The sequence below is a fragment of the Macaca nemestrina genome, chromosome 5 (assembly GCF_043159975.1).
Source record: "Macaca nemestrina isolate mMacNem1 chromosome 5, mMacNem.hap1, whole genome shotgun sequence".
NCBI classification, from domain to species: domain Eukaryota; kingdom Metazoa; phylum Chordata; class Mammalia; order Primates; family Cercopithecidae; genus Macaca; species Macaca nemestrina.
In genome coordinates this window covers 21,167,515-21,187,506 of record NC_092129.1, presented here as the reverse complement: position 1 = coordinate 21,187,506, position 19,992 = coordinate 21,167,515, and the positions used below count along the sequence as shown (strand labels likewise).

The following is a 19,992-nucleotide window of genomic DNA, read 5'->3' as shown; positions in this document are numbered from 1 at the left end:
TTTTCCTACAAATATCAAGTGTGGGATGTTTTCTCTTTAGTTAGAAATCATTTAAGTGACTGAAGAGTTGCTTATAAGCAAAATATGTGGTAAAATTGAAATTGTTCTATTAACAACATGAGGGAACATCAAATTTTATTCTTTTCAGAAGTCTTTTGTTCTAACACAACTCCTTCCAATATAAATATATGCTTACACAAGCACAGACCATCTATTGAAAGATATGCAATAAACTCATAATGGTAGTTTCCTAAGGGGAAGATGGAGAAAATGGGAATTATGAATTAAAGGGAGAGTTTATTGTTTGAGATAGCATTTTTATTGTTTGAATGTTTTTTAATCCTTACTATGCTTTTCTTAAAAACACATTAGGTAGAAAAACTCACTTCTTCCTTTTTAAATGAGACCCATTCTCTTTGTCTTTATTATTGGAGATTCCTCCTGCACAAATTCTACCTTTTGATTTTCTCTGAATGACTATGTGATCATCAGATGATTGCCAAACAATAAAACATCTGTCAATGGTTTTTGAGCTTCTTAATTATAAACTCTAAAGAGGACTCTAACAGAGGAAAGACTGGAAAATATGTACTTGTTAGAAGATTTATCTAGGCAGATTGAAGGGGAAATTTAGTCTAACATTTTAGAGCTTTTTAAAAGGGTTCATTGTATTTTCAGTTGAAATACAGAAAAAGACAACATAAAGATTGAAAATCTTTTTTAAAAACTCTCATTTTTCTTCTTTCTGTATGCATATTATTTTTCTTTTTAAAAAGTTCTAATTTATTTTGTACATATGCTTTTTTTTTTTTTTTTTTTTTTTTTTTTTGCATTTCTACTTAATTAGTCAAGGGCATTCACAAAGAAGAGAACTGTCCAACTGTCCACCTATAGATTTCTCGGTCACTTTGTTAGCTGAACTGTCTATAGCTGTGAGGAATGTTAAGGTTATTTTACACTAAGGTCACACTTAAATATCTGACATAGCATTTCCAGAAATTACTTCATTTTATTTGACTTACGTTAAACTTGCATTGTTTTGTGAAAAAGCTGTGAATAATAAAAAAGCTCACTTATTTGACTAAAAAAATACCTTCGGTTAGCTAATTGAGTATACATTTAACAAACATGAATGAAATATTAAAGAATAAATTTTTGAGAAGCGGCAGAAAGATGTTTCCTTAAGAAAAAAATTCACATTTAGATTTCCTTAATAGCTTCTGCTGAGAGCCTCTTACATTTTTAATTTATAAAATATCTAGTTCGCAGAAACATACCCTTTGACCAAAGCAACATGTGTAGATATAGCACAGCTCATTAACGTTTTGGCTTCTGACCACTATTCCCAGTTGCTGAGCTATGGATATGCAAAGTGATAATTAGAAAACACTGGAAATATTTTTTAATCCTGATACAACTATTTCTGTAGAGTAGACATGTTGATTGTTAAAAGTCTTTGCAGCGTGAGCTTCTTGGCTGAAATTATAAACCATTTTTCTCTAAAGTCAAGGAAGCTAAACTGAATATTTCTATCCACTCAGAAATATAAATAGGATATCTCACAAGATTCATTGAATTCATAAGCACTCTCACATCAAATCTGTCTCCCTCCAACCACCTAGTCACCAAACATTTCATCTCTTTTTAGAGCCTCTGGAGTAATCATTGCCTCTGAACACTGGTGTCTCATTGGGCGTTTTGTGGCTCCACTGGAAATCGTTTCACTTGTCTATGTACATGTGGCTGTGAAATTAAAAGACCAATTTTGTGATAGAGGTTTGGCAAAAACAGTGTTCCATTTGATTTCCACTTGAAGGTCACATTTTCTCAGCTAGATTGCATGTTCTTATAAGACAGAGACTCTGACCTTTCTTTGTATCCTTTTGGGAAATTTAGTCGTTTTTCAGTTTATCTTGTTGAAAGTGTGTGCTCAGCCACCTTAGCTACATATTCAGTGTGTGTATAATCACATCTCAATCGAAGGTTCTCAAAATTGTACTTCAGGCACTACTAGAGCTATTTTCTTGGGGTGGAGATAATACAATACCTTCCCCCAAGTCCCATAGTTTGTTTCCCTGGAATGAAAAACGAGGTTTTTTTTCTTAGTAAACTTCAGAGTCTGAAGTTGCCGAAACTTTCACTGACAACAAAAATTTGTTCTGTTCCTTTCTTCCCCTCCTTCCAGAGCTCATCCTGGAAATGCCTGCCCTTCTACCCTGATAACAATGCTAAGAGAAGAGCGAGCATCCGGGTATCACATATGTAGCAGACACTTTAGCTAGACTCTCATTTGATTTCCATCATAGCTAATGATGAGAAAATTAGTTGCCACTGAGAAACATTAGGCTACAGACACCAGCCTTCCTTAATTTTAATTTACATTGTCAAGTTTGGGCCAGTCTTGATTCTAGGCAGACTATTCTGCTTGTAGGAGACCAGTTAATATTTCCTCGGTGTGTTCCTCTCTGCTTCTGTGGTCTGTGGGACGAATAAGAAGCCCACGGCCAAAAGCCATTTTGACTCTTCATATTTGGTATGATTTGTGATTCTCTTGCACAAGTGCTAAACACACAAATCCCTTCTTAAAAACTGATAGACTTCACTAATTTCTTAGAATTTTCAGACCACACTCTTTCCTTCATCCACAGGGGTTACGGCATTGGAACACGGCTTGTAGAAGACTTTCTGGCTCGATCCTGTGTGGGAAGATGCCATAGTTATTCAGAAATTATGGACATAATTGCCCAGGTAATTATGTTTTTAGCTCTGTCGATATGTCTTGAAAATCTCTGATTATTTTTAAGTTTGGTGGTTTTTCTGCTCAGATTGGACGGGTTCCATCTGCATTCATTGTCAGGTGCTGAGAAAGGAGATTCTAATTGAAAAGCATTTTATTTCAGCACAGAGATAAAGCTACTGTGAACTGAAAGATGCATTTAAGCAACTATAGATTTTCCTGACTACAGGAGTGTGTAGAGTGTATGTCTTCTAGTGGGAAAAGCGTTTTCAGAAGGTAAACAAAAGGGGAGTGCAATAGGGCAACCTGACAACATGCATGCCCCAAACCAGTTTCTCTATGATCATTTTCAGCACATGGAGGGAGATGGTTTTTGGTAGTATCAGAGAATATTGTTTAGTCATTCCCAGAGTATTTTCCCAAGAGAAAAATAGAACTTCCTGTAAATATATTTGTTCTAAGAACTTTCATAGCCCTGATATATAGAAGACAACTAGGAATTATCCAGGATTAGCTCACTGTTATTAGAAATTCAACTGGAAAATGCATCTTCAGCCAGCATTTAAAAAATCTTGGCCTATGGTTATTAATGTAGTGTTGTTAATTTGTAGGAGACTCAGAAGATACACGTCTCCAGGTTTACACAACTGAGCAATTAAGTCAGTCTCATTTTTTTTTTCCTCTCCTAGTCCTTAATATTGTTATATATGGCTGAACTGACTCTGTGCATGAATGGCTGTCATTCTATACTATCATGCTTTCTGAGCCTAAATGCAGTTTTACATACTCTTTGTCTTTCATTGTCACAGTAACCCTCTGAAGTAGGCAGAACTGGAGTTACTATCCCTATTTTCCAGATAAGAAAATTAAGTTCCAGAAATAATATGATGAACAGTAAATAATAGTATATGTGGGGAAAAATTCTACATTAAAAAATACAATCCAAATGAAAGATTTTTCCATTTACTGATATTATTACTTGTATTATTTCATGGCTAGTGATAATGCGGTCGAAACTGTTATCTGAGTATCTTCCAACCTTAGCGCAGTGAGTTTATCACACCACTAACCAGGTTGAGGAAAAAAGTCCCTTTCTATATTGTCAGAATATAAGTAAGATCCCAAAACAGTAGTTTGAAAAATAAAATAAAACATTTTTTTAATGAAACTAATTATATGGGCAATACTACAAGAATAACAGCTGTTTTAATGGAAAGTAAATACTTGTAATATATAAATGCAGATGGTTGTGTTTTGTTGCATTTCTAGTTGGTAGCCCTCTAGGCTCTTTGATTAGTAAGACACAGTCTTTCTATATGAGGATAATTAGATTGGTTTGAGAATGACTCCCTCTTGATCTTTGCCAAAATTCATCCCATTAGCTTAGTGTGGGCAAAACACTTGAGCTCAGGAGATCAAGACCAGCCTGGCCAACATGATGAAATCCCATCTCTACAAAAAAATACAAAAATTAGCCGGGCGTGGCGGCACAGCTATAGTCCTAACAACTCAGGAAGCTGAGGGGTGGATGACTTGAGGCTGGGAGGTGAAGGTTACAGTGAGTCGAGATCATTCAACTGCACTCCAGCGTGCGTGACAGAGTGAGACCTTGTTTCAAAAAAAAAAAAAAGAAGAGAGAAAAGTTTAAGATTTTGTCTTGCAAATTCATACGGCGGTAGAACATTGACCAATAATCTGAAAACTTACAGAATGTGGAAAATAAAACCTGACTCATGTGTTTAAGGTTGTTTGATAGACTTTGAACATTTGAAGAAAATAATTTCAAGGGCGATTTGGAGACTTCATTCTAAAGATATGTTAGCACAACTAGCAAAAATTTTTATTCCTCTGGATATGTTTGTATATGTATGGTACACATCTTTTTCCATTTATTAATGTATTCACTTATTTATTTAAGAAGATGATTAACAGAGCAAAAGAAAAATCTGTTGAAAAAAGAGCAGTAACCAACTGGAAGTAGAAGCATATACAACCTCATTGCTGAGAATCTGGAATTACATTCTATCACACGATGTAGGGTCAGAGATCATCTGAAATATGCTCAATATTGTAAATGCCCTTGGCCCAGAGAATATTGGCTGATCCAGTTAGAATAGTGCAGTGTAATGGGAGGATTCTCTGGTTCTTTCTTACTGTCTATTCTTGGCACTGAGGGCACCATCCAAATCACTGCAAAGCTTCTGAAGGAACTCAGAAGAAATAATTCCACATATTCACTTTAATTAGAGGAACATAAAGGAACAAGGCTTCTCTAGTAGAAAATAAAAACGATAACTTTTAAAAATTAGTGCCATTAAGTTCAAAATAGCTGCTAACAAATATCCCATATAAATCCTTCCTAGAGGTGTCTAAGAAGTTTCATGTAAAACTTTCTTGCTACCTGTGGTCCTCAATCAGGATATTTCTCTATTAGCCGCAGGAAAATTACAGAGCTGAAAGTCAAGTTAAATATGCCAATAGGAAGTACATGTTTATGTGGGGTGTAATGTAGGCCTTCTTACCAGGTAGATACTCAATAAAAATTAGTTGAAAGAAAAGAAAAGATGAAGGGAAGAGGGGAGGAAGGAGGAAGAAGGAATCAAAGCAGTCTTTTGTTCAGGCCCCTTGGGAAGTTGCTTTTCTTCTGCAAGAGGTAGCCTGGGAATGCTCCTCACCTTGCCCAACACATTCAAGGGCTCCTCGGGTCCCTTCCATGAGGAACTCCTCACTTTACCTGATAATGAAGTCTTCAATATGTGGAAATAGAACAAGAGTTCTTTCAATGCTCCAGATTAAAAAAGAAAAGGTTGAAGAGGAATCGAGTAAGAAATGTTCTATGGAGAGCATAAGAAAGAAAATGAATTCGTATCTCAGCAGGAAGAGACCCATGAAAAAAATCCAGAATGTTCCCCATTTAGAAATTATATTCAAAAATCATATTCTGTTTTCAAAAGAGTAAAGAAGCTTCTAATGAAATTTGACCTCCTAATGGTACACAATTTTCACCAAGTTAGAAACAAGTCTGTTTGATTCTCCCCTATTAGAAACATGTACAACATCTGCTTTCCAAATATCCCTTCTCTAAGCTTTTCATGTCTTATCAACCATTCTGATGAATTCCTTCCTGTGTCTTCTGTCCTCAGTGAACAGGAAAAAGATCCACTTCCACTCCTATGCAACATTCTTTCTTGTCAATGAGGAGAATATTCATCACCTTCACCCTTCTCTAGTGTAGGACAGTTGTCCCTGCTCTTTGCACCTTCCTTCAAAGGCCTGATGTCCTTCCTCTTAATCATTTTTACCTCTCCAACAAAATGTTCCTTTATTTGTAGCAATAATGTCACCCATTTAAGGAGCATTTTGACAAAGATGAAAGGTCAGACTTTAGTTATGGACCTGCCCACTGAGGCTTTGTTAATAATTAGCAGCTTTCATTCAAACGTCGGGCCTGTTGGCAGCATTATCTCATTAATCCTTGTAAACTCTGCTCAGAGGAGGCAGATGTCAAATGATACAGTCAGTTTTACAGAGAACTAGGCCAAGTTCAGAAGAAGTTTACTGTAGTCACATGCTGCTCCCAGAGCATGGCAGAGTCAGGAATAGAACCTAATGGCTGTGAAATTTGTTTGACTGCCCTCTCAGACCACACACTTCTACCGAACACCATTATCATCCTTCTCAAGTACTGAGCAGCTAGAGACCATGGCAGCCATAGAACTCATGATCTCTGTTCTGTCTCCAGGGAAGGAAAGAGAGAGAAGGAATGCATTTAAAGAGAATTGACTAGATGAAGAAACCTATGCCCAGACAGGAGAAGTGATCCCTGCCTCTGAGTTAGTAAAAAGACTGCATGTAGGAACAGGTTTCCTGAACTTACGCTGCACTCTGCACACCTCTGCCTTTGTGAGAGAAGGACTGTGTAACTTCAGGTATTCATAACATTCCTCTCTCTTGTTCTCCTCACTTGTTTTTTTCTTCAAAGAGGAGGTTGGTCTGTCATTAGGCCTCTGACGATGTCTTTTAACATGTAGTAGACCTGTAGTTGCGCCGTCTAGTGGTCTGAAAAGAAATCCCACGGCAAGGGCCAAATCATTGAAGGCAAAAATCTTTAGTTGGCCTTGCATTTTATATATAAAAAAAGATGCCAAGCTAATTATAAAGTCTAGTTCCCACAACATTAAAATGCATCCATTTTTAAAACAGAATTTTATCATATACAACAACTTTTTGTGGTGGTTACTTCAAAGTACAACTACAAATATTAAATAAGACTAATTTATTTTGAAAATTAATGTCAGCAGCATTATAACACGATATTGAAAAACTTTAATAGCATTGATATTTTCTTTATAAAAGTTCAAAGTAACTCCTACCTATTACCTGTATTTCCTTTATAAGAACCTTCTGAAATAAAAAGAACATCTATCATCTGTCATTAGCCCCATTTTACTGATAGTATAATTGAGACTTATATGCTATCACCATGGACACAGTAAGAACACCCAGCTTAGAATTTAATTCTTCTGACCTTATTGTAGTTTTTCTCTACGAACTGATTATTTAAAATGTGTCTTTAAAGATTTTTTTCTACTATGATAATTGTTCTGAGAAAAATTTTGTAGTTGGTCTAAATGAAAATGTGTAATGTGCAGTAGAATTACCATAGCTGATTTTAGTTGTAGTAATGAAATATTAGATAATTTAACTTACTTACACACCTGTATATCTTTCTGTTTATTATAAGGGAAAGCAGAAAGTGCAATTGCACCTGTCTCTGATCAAAGAACCAAAAACCTCCTATATTTTAGGGTTTCCAAACACATTTATGATAAAACAGTTTTGTTATTAGGAGAAGCTAATTAGAGATAAACTTGATCATTTAAATCAAGATGATTACAAAGGCTAGGTTTGACAATAACTATAATCATGTTGTCTTTTGAAAGTAATTTGGACACAAGGAGCTGCGATCCTCATCAGTAGATGAGCACTGGCCTAACCATGTCCAATGTAGTGGAGATTAAAAAGGAAGAGTCCACATCCTGCTGATTTACATTCCCACTGCGTGACTCTGAGCAAGTTGCTTAGGCTGTCCAAACGTCGGTTTCCATATTTTTCAGAAGAGACCTCTTTCAGCTGTCACTCTCCTGAATTTCGGGTATTACTTTCACTAGCTACCATCTGCACATTGAATTATAATCATAAATAACTGAGTGTGGTGAATGTAGCTTCCAAAGCCTCCTGCAAAGCATCCATACCTTCTAGTTACTGACAGTATTTATAACTGCTTGGCCTTGCACAAATTATGTTTGTCAAAGTTGGGGAAGCTTTTTGCTCTCAAGTCCATGTCAATATGATGATTACTCTGAGGGACGTGGGGGAATTTATCATTTTTCAGTGTAAATATCACATTACTTTGTTTTCACTGTAAGAGGGGATTTTTAAACACAGCATAAAAAGACTTTAAAAACTTGAAACCCTGACTTTTAGGTTAAAAAAATCAGCATCTAATATACTGTGCTTGTTGGAAATTCTGGAAAGCAAAAGAGGAGATCTTTTCCTTTTATAGTATAAATTGAAATTTTACCTTAATTAAATAATGTGAGCAATGATTTTGGGGGATGAGTAATAAAAAATCAAGGAAATGGTCATAAGAAGCAATATGAATGAGGGTGCCTAAAGCAACGAAGTAAATCTAAGTGGTGAATTTTGTAAGCGAAAACTCTAGGGCAAAAGATTTAAGCACATAATCCAGAGAGAAAACAAAATAGCAGAGGGAATTTTTTTCCCAGTGGATAAATCATTTTTATTTCAATAAAATGGTCCATTTGAGATTAGAGTTGAGTATATGCAGAAAAACTTCAGCAAATCATACTAGTCACATACATTTTTTTCTGCTTCTGATCTGAATGCACAAGACTGCTATGGACTGAATCTATGGGATGAATGAAAACATTTCAAGCCAAAACTCCTGAGCCACTTTAGAATGGAGACAGCACGAGGGCTATGATTGCCAATCTCCAATACAGATTTGTGCTCAGAAGCACTGATTTGACACTTCAACAAGGATATCCAAATCTGATTTTATTAGACATTTTCAGAGGGGAGACCCACAGCTTGGAAGGTGAGCCAGAGAGGGTTCAGTCAGGAGATGGGAATCACACAATTATTTCAAAATGAAAGGTTGAGTAGAAAACATTATTAGCTATTTACAGGGGATTAGTTACTGAGAAAGGGGGAAAAAACCACACTATAGAATTTAGGGGTGAGAATGAGCACCCAAAGGAGGAATCCTTTTTAGACAGAGTTCCACTTCTTAAGGAGGAGCAAGCCAACAAAAGGCATGCTAGAGACAGAAGAAAAGCCCCTTCTTCCTGCAGTGTCCCTGCAACACCTTCTTCTGGCCAAGGACAAATGTTTGCATGATGGAGCTCTAGCATTACAAGCAGGGCAGTGAACAGTAGGTTTTAAGCTGAGAGGCAATAATCTGACAACCAGCACAGAAGCCATGAGCCATCCTGATTGTTACTTACATTTCTATGGCCATCTTAAATTTTGGTGGCCTCGTGTTTGACCCTATTACACCTGCTCTCCCACGCTGGAATGAATCTGGCCGCTCAGTGCAAATCTAGCTGTCTGGTGGAAGGAAGAGATGGCAAAGGAAGCCACCTGCTTTTATTGCTACAGTGGTGTCAACTTCCTGCCACTGAAGACACAAAATAGGCTGAAGAGCACAATTTTCAGTGTGCAAACTTTTCTTCTGAAATAAAGACTTTTTGTTAAATACTGTGAAATTTGTTAAATACAACCACTACCTCTTTTTTCCTATAAATTTCTTCAACTTCTACAACCAAATCTATGTTCCCTTTCTCAATCCCTCCAATGAATATAAATCTACTTTCTCTATTTGATTACTGTTGGAAGTACTGTTAAATGACACTGTGGCCAAGAACTCCAGAATATCACCTGCCAATAATTTGTACTTTCTTCCCTGGAAGCCCAAGGTGGTGATATGCAAGGATAAATGGCAGACTGGCCCTTAAGCTACCACCCAGTGAAAGATGTAGCTGGAGGCTTAGACTTAAAGCCTGCCAGTGGGCCTCATAGGCTTTAAATTAACCAAGTTCACTTTCTGAAATCTTCATTAGGTCTTTCTGTGCCAAAGGGAGATAATTAGTTTTCATTACGTGAGGCAAGAGTTGTAGTGTTAAGTAAGCAAAAATGACAGAGCAACCTTGCACAGGTAAGGGAACCCATGATTAACCTTACTTAAACTATCTTTATTATGAAAGCAGAGCAATGTAAGTCTGCATTTTAGTTTAATGTTTCAATCAGTTTGTGAAGTTCAATTTTATCGTGTTTTGTGCCTGTTGATCTTCCAACGATTTGCTGTTGACCAGCTTATTTTGTACATAATTCCAGTCTCCATCTAAAGAAAGCAAAAATGTTTCACAAAAATGGAAGTAATACAGTTTCCCAAAGTTATGATAATACTAGTAAAGTTTTTAAATTTGATTCTTTATTGTATTAACCAGTGAAGTTATCTTTCATTTACAATTTCATTTCCCCATCAGATCTGTAAGTTTTTCCAAAGGAGGGATCATTTATAGCATTCTTGGGATTTGGTTCACCAGGTAAATCTACACCTGTTGACATTTATTAAATATTGTTGAAGTGAACTTAGAAAATACTTGAAGAACTTTTCACTCATCTACATCCTGTTGCTCCTCCTAGTCTGTCCAGAAGAGGGCAGTGGTCCACATTTGTCTCTAAATGAAAGACTCCCACCCTGTCTGCTCAATACTAACACCACATGCAGAAGCTGCCCTCTTATTTCAAGCAATATTCATTACACTGAAAATTAGCACTCTAAAAGTACCTGGCTGTTCACAATAACAAATCCACAACAACAAGATTTAAACTGCGATAGGATCCTGAACAGGAAAATAACTGATTCTTATTAAATAATGATAGCGAACTCAACTTGATAATTTTATTGAAACATTTGTGTTTTCTATTATTGTTTATTATATTGTATTTTAAAATTAAATATAAATCAAATATAAATAAATTATAATTATATTAAATTATATATTTATTATTGTTTTTCCATTATTATTTATTATATGAGTGTAGTATGTTTCAGAAGAGAGATATTCATTCTGCTACTCTGAGGTCAATTGTGATTTCAAATGCAGATATTAAGTAGGTAATCAAATCATTACATAGTGCGCTTCATATTATTATGGAAAATGCTTGAAAATTATCCTAAAATTCATCATGGAGCCAAATTGTTTTAGGTAGACTCCTTTAGGTTACCAGCATTTAGTTTATGTCAGATCTTTAGGGTTTATCGTAGAGATATTCTGGGACACAATAATCAGACCCCATGAAAGAACAAAAATTGGAAAATCCTTCCAGTTTTAGTCTATCTTGAACCCTCAGCAGCAAGCCTTTGTGGTTCTCTACTTCAGTCCTGTGCCATTTTCGTGACTCAAACCTTCTCTGCTTGTTCTGCTCTTATAATTACCTAATAATATCTTTCCATTTTTCTTTTCCTTCTCTCCACCTCATTGCTTCTGGTGTTTCACAGTTTTGTTGCCTCATGGCTTCTGCTTACTCTTTTTTCTCTGGGTGTCATTTGCATTCTGCCCAATCACCCAAACTGTGACTTTCTCTATGTGTTTCATATTTAAAGTCCCCAAAAGAGAGTCTTTAACCTGTCCAGCCAATCACTAGCCCTGTGTTAGGTAGAGTTTCATGCTAGCTCACTTCCAGGGCCCTAGCCAAACTGTGAACTGACTGTCCAGGCTCAAAATGCCCACCCTAATCCATTAACTGTGGCCAGAATGGCAGGATAATTAGACAGAACATGGCAATCACAGGGAGCCCCTCAGGAGGGGAATCTGGGTATGAAAAACATTCCAAGATTTTCCAAAACAGGACAAAGTAATTGATAAATATCTTGTTCCTTGTCTAGGAAATTAGTAACAGATATATGTGTGCGTGTGTGTGTGTGTATATATATATATATGAGTCTCACTTTATCTATGAATCTTCTGCTCACAGTATTTATCTTACTGATGCTGGTGTTTGTTTTTCTTTGTTTCAAAGCTAGAATTTGGGGCAAATAACTAGTGTTGCAGACTCCATTTAGTATGCTAACTATAAGATATTGAAGTAGAAAAAACTGTCTTTGTTATATATTTGCAGATAATAACAAAGAAAACAAACGCTTCAAAATAAAATACCTCTGCACTTGGAAGCAGTCAAGTGAAACCACATTGTTAATGCAAAGTAAATATTTTAGACCATTAGCAAGAGTGGGGCTAACATTACTCAGGACAGTGAGCTCAGAGGAACGGTTGGTAGAAGGGAGATAACCAAATTCTCCTAAGAAAAATGATGTTGTGCTACAATAGATAGTATTAGGTTTCCCTTTGAACTTCTTATAAAGGAATGAATTACAAAAGTTTGCTCTGGTCATCTAATCCTGTGGGGTTTTTTCTTTTGTTACTCTTTTTTCTAAGTCTTTTTCCGTCATTTCTCTTGACATTCTGTGTATTTTTTTTTTTCAAAGAATGTTACCAGAGATAATCTGATTTTTAATGTGAATAGGGAAAAGTGCCCAGATAAAATGAACTTAAACCAGGGTATTCAAGTCAGAGACAGCAACATATCTTAGGCTGTTTTTACCTTTCTCTTAAAAAAGGGGTGGGGTGGGGTGGGGTGGGGTGGGGTGGGGTGGGGAGGCGGAGTTCCTTATGCTTCTGTATTTTACTTACTTTGCTTTCTTTTTTTTCTGATTATATTTGGCTTCCTTAATTTTCTAAATAACATGTATCTTAAAAACAAATACTTCTCTAAAAGTTACCGTATTTCACAATTCTGGGTCTAAGTCTAGATGTAACACACCCGGTACAATGCACAACACTTGAATTTCGCTGCCATCATAATGCTGCGCACAAAATGGGGAGGCATTTTTTTCCTGTCCTCTGAATGTTCTTTCTTTTACTAGGATGAATATTTAAACCTCAGTTTTAGAGTTGCTTTCCATTCCTCAACACTCCTTCTCTTACACACAACAACTTACTTTAAGGTATAGGCTCAGAAATGCAGCCTGGGGGCCATAAAATAAAAGACTTAGGACCTGTTTATTTTCATGCAATCTCTGCCCTTCACTTGGTTAAAATCTCTCACTGATATTGTGAAGACTGATTTTTGCTCATGGTCCTCTGAAAAAGTGACTCATTCATGCTGCATTCACCTCATGAGGGCTGAAGGCACATCACGGCAACTGCCTACCTGTTAACCTCACCAGATGACATGTAACTTTTGCCTTGCAAGACACAGAGAGGGGATTCTGTGCTCTCCACATAGATACTGAAGGCAGATACGAGTGGTGGACAACTTCCACTCAGCTCCAATCTACTTTACCTCGAGCAACACAGTGCTCTGTCTACCAAAAGCAACCTGACAGGAAATCCCTAAGGGAATCCTGGGAAGCAGGAGGGTGCATGGAGGTTACCCCATATTAACTTCCATCAGACAGCCAACAGTTGTGACTCTGTTCATTACAAAGATGCTAAAATTTTTTGATATCTCACCACTGTCTTATCTTAGAATAACATGTAAATAGATACTTGAGAAATTAGCTGTTATTGTACATGCCTCCCACCCCAGCCAAAAGATTGAAGTAGGAAACCCAGCTATTGGAATGGAACAGAATCCCCAGGGTCTAGTAAGATTTGCAACCCAGGCATTCCTTACAATGCACAGAGCTGAAGGGGTACAGCAAAGCCAAGTGACAGGTTCAGTTATTAACTTGAAGAGTCGGGACAAATGTGGAGAATGCAGGTTCACAAACAGGAGACCTGGTCAGAGAGAGCAGTTCTCAGCACAGTGTAAGCAAGGGAGGACCCAAGGGTTAAAGCACCATATATGCCTGATTCTCAGCATTTTGCTAAGATTACTCATCCCTTTAATCCCTCAACAACAACAACAACAAAGGAAGCTCATCAGATAAGCCTAAATATAAAATCTTTCTTTGCTCTTACTGTTTTTCAAAGGCTAACTCAAACCCTAGTTGTAAGAGCCTATTGAATTGCTTTTCTTTTTTCCACTCTTTTCAACATACTATATTAAAATAAAATAAGTGGGAGCCCTTGGTAAACAGGAATTGAATTCCATGGAAGTCACAGCCCAACACAACACAACATTCCAGAGAAGGCTGGCATCACAGTTAGCTGAATGTCAGACCATTTTCCTATTTAGTAGCAGTTTTGAATAGAGAAGGGAGCGGAAATCAATTAAAAGGAAAGAAAAATTCTTTGTGGTAATAAAATTCTCAATATTTAAAAAATGATGAATATTCATAGCAAAAGCAAAGCAATTTATAAATTATTTTAAGACATCTTACAATTTGGGTCAGAAATATAGCAGAGAGATTATTAAAAATATGATACTTGTTTAAACAAGCATAACCACTTAGGCTTGTTTCTCCCCACTGAATAGGCAAGAACTGCCTTATATAATCACTCACACATTTGTTCTATTCTGTTTTGTACCTCTGGGCGGGATGAAAGAGGAAAAATGTAGGAAATTTTCTTTTGTGGAAAAGCATATGCGTACAGCCACAAGCTCTGTAGATTTTGAGACTGATTGGATCAAACCCAGAAGGCCACATCCACCATTATGGCAGAGTTCCAACATGAAGGCAAAGCACCTGCAAGGGAATTACCCTTAAACTTTTATTATGACTGCATTTGCATTATATTATTTTTTCTTTGGTCACAGAGAATAATCTCTTAGGGCTTGATTCTTACTAATTCTACAAGTCACTAAATAACTTAGCACTGCCTCTCACTTTCCTTATGAATGTCCATCTTCCATTTTTGTTCATAATCAGGACTTACAAGAAATCTGGCTGCATGTAGATGTCATTTTTGCTCTATTACTAAAAATGCTCTAAGGGAGAAGTTTTTTTAAACTTTATGTTCTGGGATACATGTGCACAACGCGCAGGTTTTTACATAGGTATACATGTGTCATGGTGGTTTGCTGCACCTATCAACCTGTCATCTAGGTTTTAAGCCCTGCGTGCATTAGGCATTTGTCCAAATGCTCTCCCTTCTAGGGGAGAAGTTTTGAATCTTCCGAATATCCCAGCACATGAATATCTAGGCTGCCCTGCCTTTGCATTGAAGATTATTGGTTTTATTTCTGCTGTTTAAGTTATTTGGATGAAACTCATGTGAAACTGACTCATGAAACTGTAGGGAAGGCAAAACTTCACCTCTATCCTCTTAGGACTTTTTTTAAAAGTTATCCTGAGAATTAAATTGACAGGAGACAGATCAACAGAAAAAGAAGCATACACATTTACTTAATACATAGCATGGGAATCTTTAATAAAGAAATGGAGGCCCAAGGAGTTGAACACTTACCTACTGAATTAGACAAAGAATAGTAATTTGCAAAAAGGCAACTAAATTATTTGGGGAGGCAAGAAGAAGATAATGATTTTAATAAAATCTGTACAGAATCCTCTCAGCCTCACTTGCCCCTCCTTGATGATAAGAGTGTTGCTTTATTTCTAGTATAGGGAGGATATCCTTCGCACGGGAATTTCTTCTCCTGCCTTTAAGAAACAGCAGGAAGGTCAGAGCAATCTTGTGACTGCTGCTTTTCAAGTGCCTTTAACTCAAAAGAATGAGTATACATGTCAAAGTGGTAATATTTTGGGGTGGCATATTCTGAACTCCTTTAAAACAAACCTAAGTGGATTGAAAATAACAATAGCTTTGGGAACATTTTATTAATGTAACTATTTACAATAAAATTCTTTATTAAGAAAAGAAAACCATGAAGTAAATACCCTGGGAAACAAAACCCTAAAGCAAGGTCTGTCTGGGTCTAAGGATTCAGAGACACATCAGGAACACCAAATTCCAGGCCATCCCTGCCTGGTGTGATGTTTGGTTTGTGTCAGAAGTAAGATTTGGTTCAGACTTGCATTGACCTCTCAGTGATACTCCAGGGCAAGGGTTATCAATTCTAGCTCCTACATAGAATCCCCTGGAGCTTTCCAAAAAAACCTGACGTTCAGAACTTACTTTTGACCCATTAAATTGTGGTCTCTGGGAATAAGGCACAGGCATTAGAACTTTTTAAATGCTCTCCGAGTGATCCTAATGGGCCTCCACTGTTTAGAAGAAGAGTTCCCTAACTGTGTTCTATGGAACTCTAGGGTGATTCCTGTGGAAGTGAGGCTGCAGGTTAAGGCTGCCACTCCTCCAGACCCTCCATCCAAATTCTACCCCTAGTTTCCTCTTATTTTATGTCTTTTACATGCTTCAAATAAATAAAAATCCATTTGGGAAAAAAGTGGAAAACACTAGAGAGATATGATAAAAGTGGAACAGTTTTGATTGAAACAAAGTCCATCTCACCTTTAGTTGGGACAACAAATTTGTCTGTAGGGAAAGAGGTAGGGAAGGAGGCCGTGTTTTTGAGGACATTTCTCAAAAGAAGATGGAAATTGACCAGTTTGTAAGCATATATTTCTTTAATTGCTTGACTTCATGCATAGGGTCGGTGAAACCCACTCACAGTTAGCCAACTGTTTAAGGAAGTAACCCTTCTTAAAACCCTGATTACTATCCCTCGTGCTTCCTCCGTGACACAAATACCAACGAACCCCCTGAGAGAAATAATTGTGTTCTGTTGAAACTATCAGAAATTATTGTGATTGCAGAAGCACATGTCTTTATGATAAAATATAGGCACAGAATGTTTTTACAATGCAACTAGTCACCATTTTATAGGTTATAAACTGCCAAAGAATGCATTTATCTTGTTACTCAATATCATGAGTTCTTATTTTGCTGACTTAATCCTATCTCTTAAAATGACCCAGTGAATGTGATTAGGTGAAGTAATTAATTCATTTTCCCATTTTAATCTCAGTTTTCATTGCAATTTAAAACTTGTGAAGATTTCTCTCTGGAATTGGTGTGGTTGTAGGTTCAGGAAACCTGAAATTCTAAAAAGATAGCTGGCCAGACGGAAAGAAAGGTGCACTCTAAAATATATAAAAATTAAAGTTTGGGGATTATTTGAAATCTTTTATAAACTTTCCACTGCCAAAAATTCCTTTTGTATCAATTGTCATTTTTATCTAAGGAAATTTTTAAAAAATAAAATGGAAAGTTTACTTCAGTGATACAGTAGAAATACAGTTTGAGTATAACTATCCTAAGTATTTAGAAACCCAAGGTGAAAAGCTGTTCAGGATGGGAAAGAATCCAGGGGCCCAGACAGAGGCCAGGAAACTTGGAGATAGACCTCTATTCCCAAGAGGACACTAAGAATCCAATTGACTGGGAATTCACACACTACTGACTGTAAGATTTAGGACAACAGAGTTGAAAGAGACTTTGAGATGTACGAATTCAACATCCTCATTTTACAAATGAGGGAACATGCTTTCAAAAGTTATATGAACAATCAAGAATATACTAAAGTGAGGCAGAATTTGTGTGATGGAAATTAGGATTAGACAAATGTAGGTCCAAATTGATGCTCAATAACTTAACAATGGCTTAACCACCTTAGCCTTTTTGGGCTCTAGCATTATTTATAAACATAGAAAAGGTAATACTTCCTTCCCAGTATGCTTGTGACACTTAGATGAAACAAGAGCCAAGACTTCAAGTTGACTTAGTTTTTAAAATTAAATTAATGAAATTCCGGTAGTAACATAGAGTGGTTTAGTTTTAAATTCAAAACAATATAGTTTCTTGAAAATGATATAGCACAGAAAGGAAAATAAGTTGAAAAATTTCCAACTCTTTTATTGAAATGTAAGAAAATGATTCTCCAGAATGAAAGAGTAAACTTGTAGCAGGAAAAATTGTTCCAAAAAGACCTACCCAAAGGCCTATTTAACATTTTTGGACATGAAAGATAAAGAAACCAATGAGAATATAGGATAAAATGTCATGTTAGTAATAAAGAAAAAATAAAGATGGCATCAGACATCAAGGTGTGGCACCTCAGCAATATTCAATGACAAAAGACAATGAAGTAACGCTTACAATACACTCACGTAGAGAAAGTATGAACCAGACAAGCTGTCCTTCAATTAGAGAACAGGCCAACAGGCTGAATATGTAAGAATTCAGGGAATAGCGTTCCTATGAGCCTTTGCTAAGAATGATACTAGAAGGTAAACTCCAGCCAAGCAGGAGGTGATTGACGAAACTTTAGTAAAATAACTGATTTCATTTATTTTGTTGTGTACCTTATGAAAATTTTCAAACATATACAAGTGTAAAGAGAATAATGTAATGAATTCCATGTACCTGCCATCCAGTTTCAAAAGTTTCCATATTTTGCCAATCTTGTTTCATCTTTCAGCTTTTTCCCTAAACTTTCTTTTTTCTAGAGTATTTTAAAGAAACTTCTAAACATCATGGCAGTTCACATATAAATATTTAAATATACATCTCTAACTGAAGAACTTTTTTAAAACATAAACCAGCACACCATTATCACACATAGCAAAATTAATAATTCTCTAAAAATCATCTAATATTCATATTTTCCTAAATATCTCAAAGATATCTTGTTACAGGTGGTTGTTTTGAAACAAGATACAAATAAGGTCTATATAGCATATCTGGTTATTAAGTCACTGATATCTCCTTCATTCTCCTTTTTTAATACTGTTAATCTGTGGGGAAACTGAGTCATCTGTAAAATGGAATGTTCTGTATCTAGATGTACCTGGTTGTTTTCTTGTGGGGCTAATTGCCTTGTTTTCTGTTACTCACATTTCCTATAAACTAGCAGTAATGTCTAAATACTTGATTAGGTTTAGCTTTTTAGGCAACAATATTTCACAGGTGGTACTGTGTATTTGTTCTTGCCTTGCCTCCTAAGGCACGTAATATCTGGTTTGATTTTTAGTGATGCTAATATGGATGAGTGGCTTCAAATTGCATAGGTCTGACCCCATTCTGCTTTCACCTAATAGTTTAGAATTCATTATTTATTGTCTAGATTGATTATGTCATCAGAGGTTGCAAAATGTTTACTTTCAAATTCTGAAAAGCCCTATAAACAATAAAATAATTAGTAGAGAGATAAAATTAATAAACATAAGACAATAGCTTTTCACATACTCAGATAACAATCACTTAGAAAGATGTAGTGGAAAAAAGAAACCATTTACAATAGGAACAAAGAAAACACCTACAAATAGAGTTTACAAGAAACATGTAAAACTTACATGAAGTAAACTTTAAAATATCCCTAAAGGACAAAAGGTATCCTTGAATGAATGGAAAGGCACCCCAAAGTCTTGGACAGGTTAATGACCAATTCAGTAGATCTGGAGTGCAGCCCAAGATTCTGAGTTTCTTACAGCCTGCTTTCCCCAGAATAGCCTGCTCTGTGCTGTAGAGCAGTTATTCTCAAGATGTAGTCACTAGACCGGTAGCATCAGTATCACCTGAGAACCTGTTAGAAATGCAGATTCTTTTGCCTCACTCCAGACCTACTGAATCAGACACCCTGGAGGTGGAGTTCAGCAATCCACATTTTAATAAGCCCTCCGGATGATTTTTATATGGACCAAAATTTTAGAACCACTGCCTTGGTGTTATCAAATTTAACTTGAACTGGAATCAGCAAGGATTATGTTAAACTGCCGGCTTGACTCAACGGGTCTTAGATACTGTCTGATTCTGTATTTCTAACAAGCTTCATCGTGATGCTGATGTTGACGGTCTGAAGATAACATTTTGAGGGACAAGACTAGAAGAACAGTCTGTTTCCAGCTTACTGAAGGCCAGCCTAGTCTGAAACCCTCGCTTGCTATTTTTTCCTAGATATTAATGACAAATAATAGCTTAATGTGTTTCTCCTCCCAATAATATGTTTGTGTTCCTTTCAAACAAAATTTATTTTAAAATTTTTAATAATTAAAAGTTTAATAATTAAAATATTAAAAAAATAATTAAAAGTGAATCTCCAGCTTTGGTGGAGAAATTTTAGAGAGATACTTATCAGCATCTATCAAATCATGCTATAGATGCTATACTGCTAACTGGAACCTAAGGAAAAAGAAAACATTATTGAAGAAAATGTTCTCTATGCATAGTGAGAATGTATAAATGTATAAATACAATTTGCCTCTAATTTTTGTCTTTTTATAAATTTTGATTTTCATGTTAGTGTTCAGGCTCTATCGC

At 36.2% G+C, this 19,992-nt stretch overlaps 1 protein-coding gene across 3 annotated transcripts in view; it reads left to right on the top strand.

The window, feature by feature from the left end:
• The window catches only part of LOC105465475 (trafficking protein particle complex subunit 3L), a 100,562-nt gene that overhangs the window by 28,646 nt on the left and 51,924 nt on the right, over positions 1-19,992 (top strand). For all 3 annotated transcript variants that reach the window (XM_071096349.1, XM_011713922.2, XM_071096348.1), the window contains exon 3: positions 2,649-2,748. In XM_071096349.1, coding sequence (XP_070952450.1) covers positions 2,649-2,748 — 100 coding nt within the window. The remainder of the gene's footprint in view (positions 1-2,648; positions 2,749-19,992) is intronic.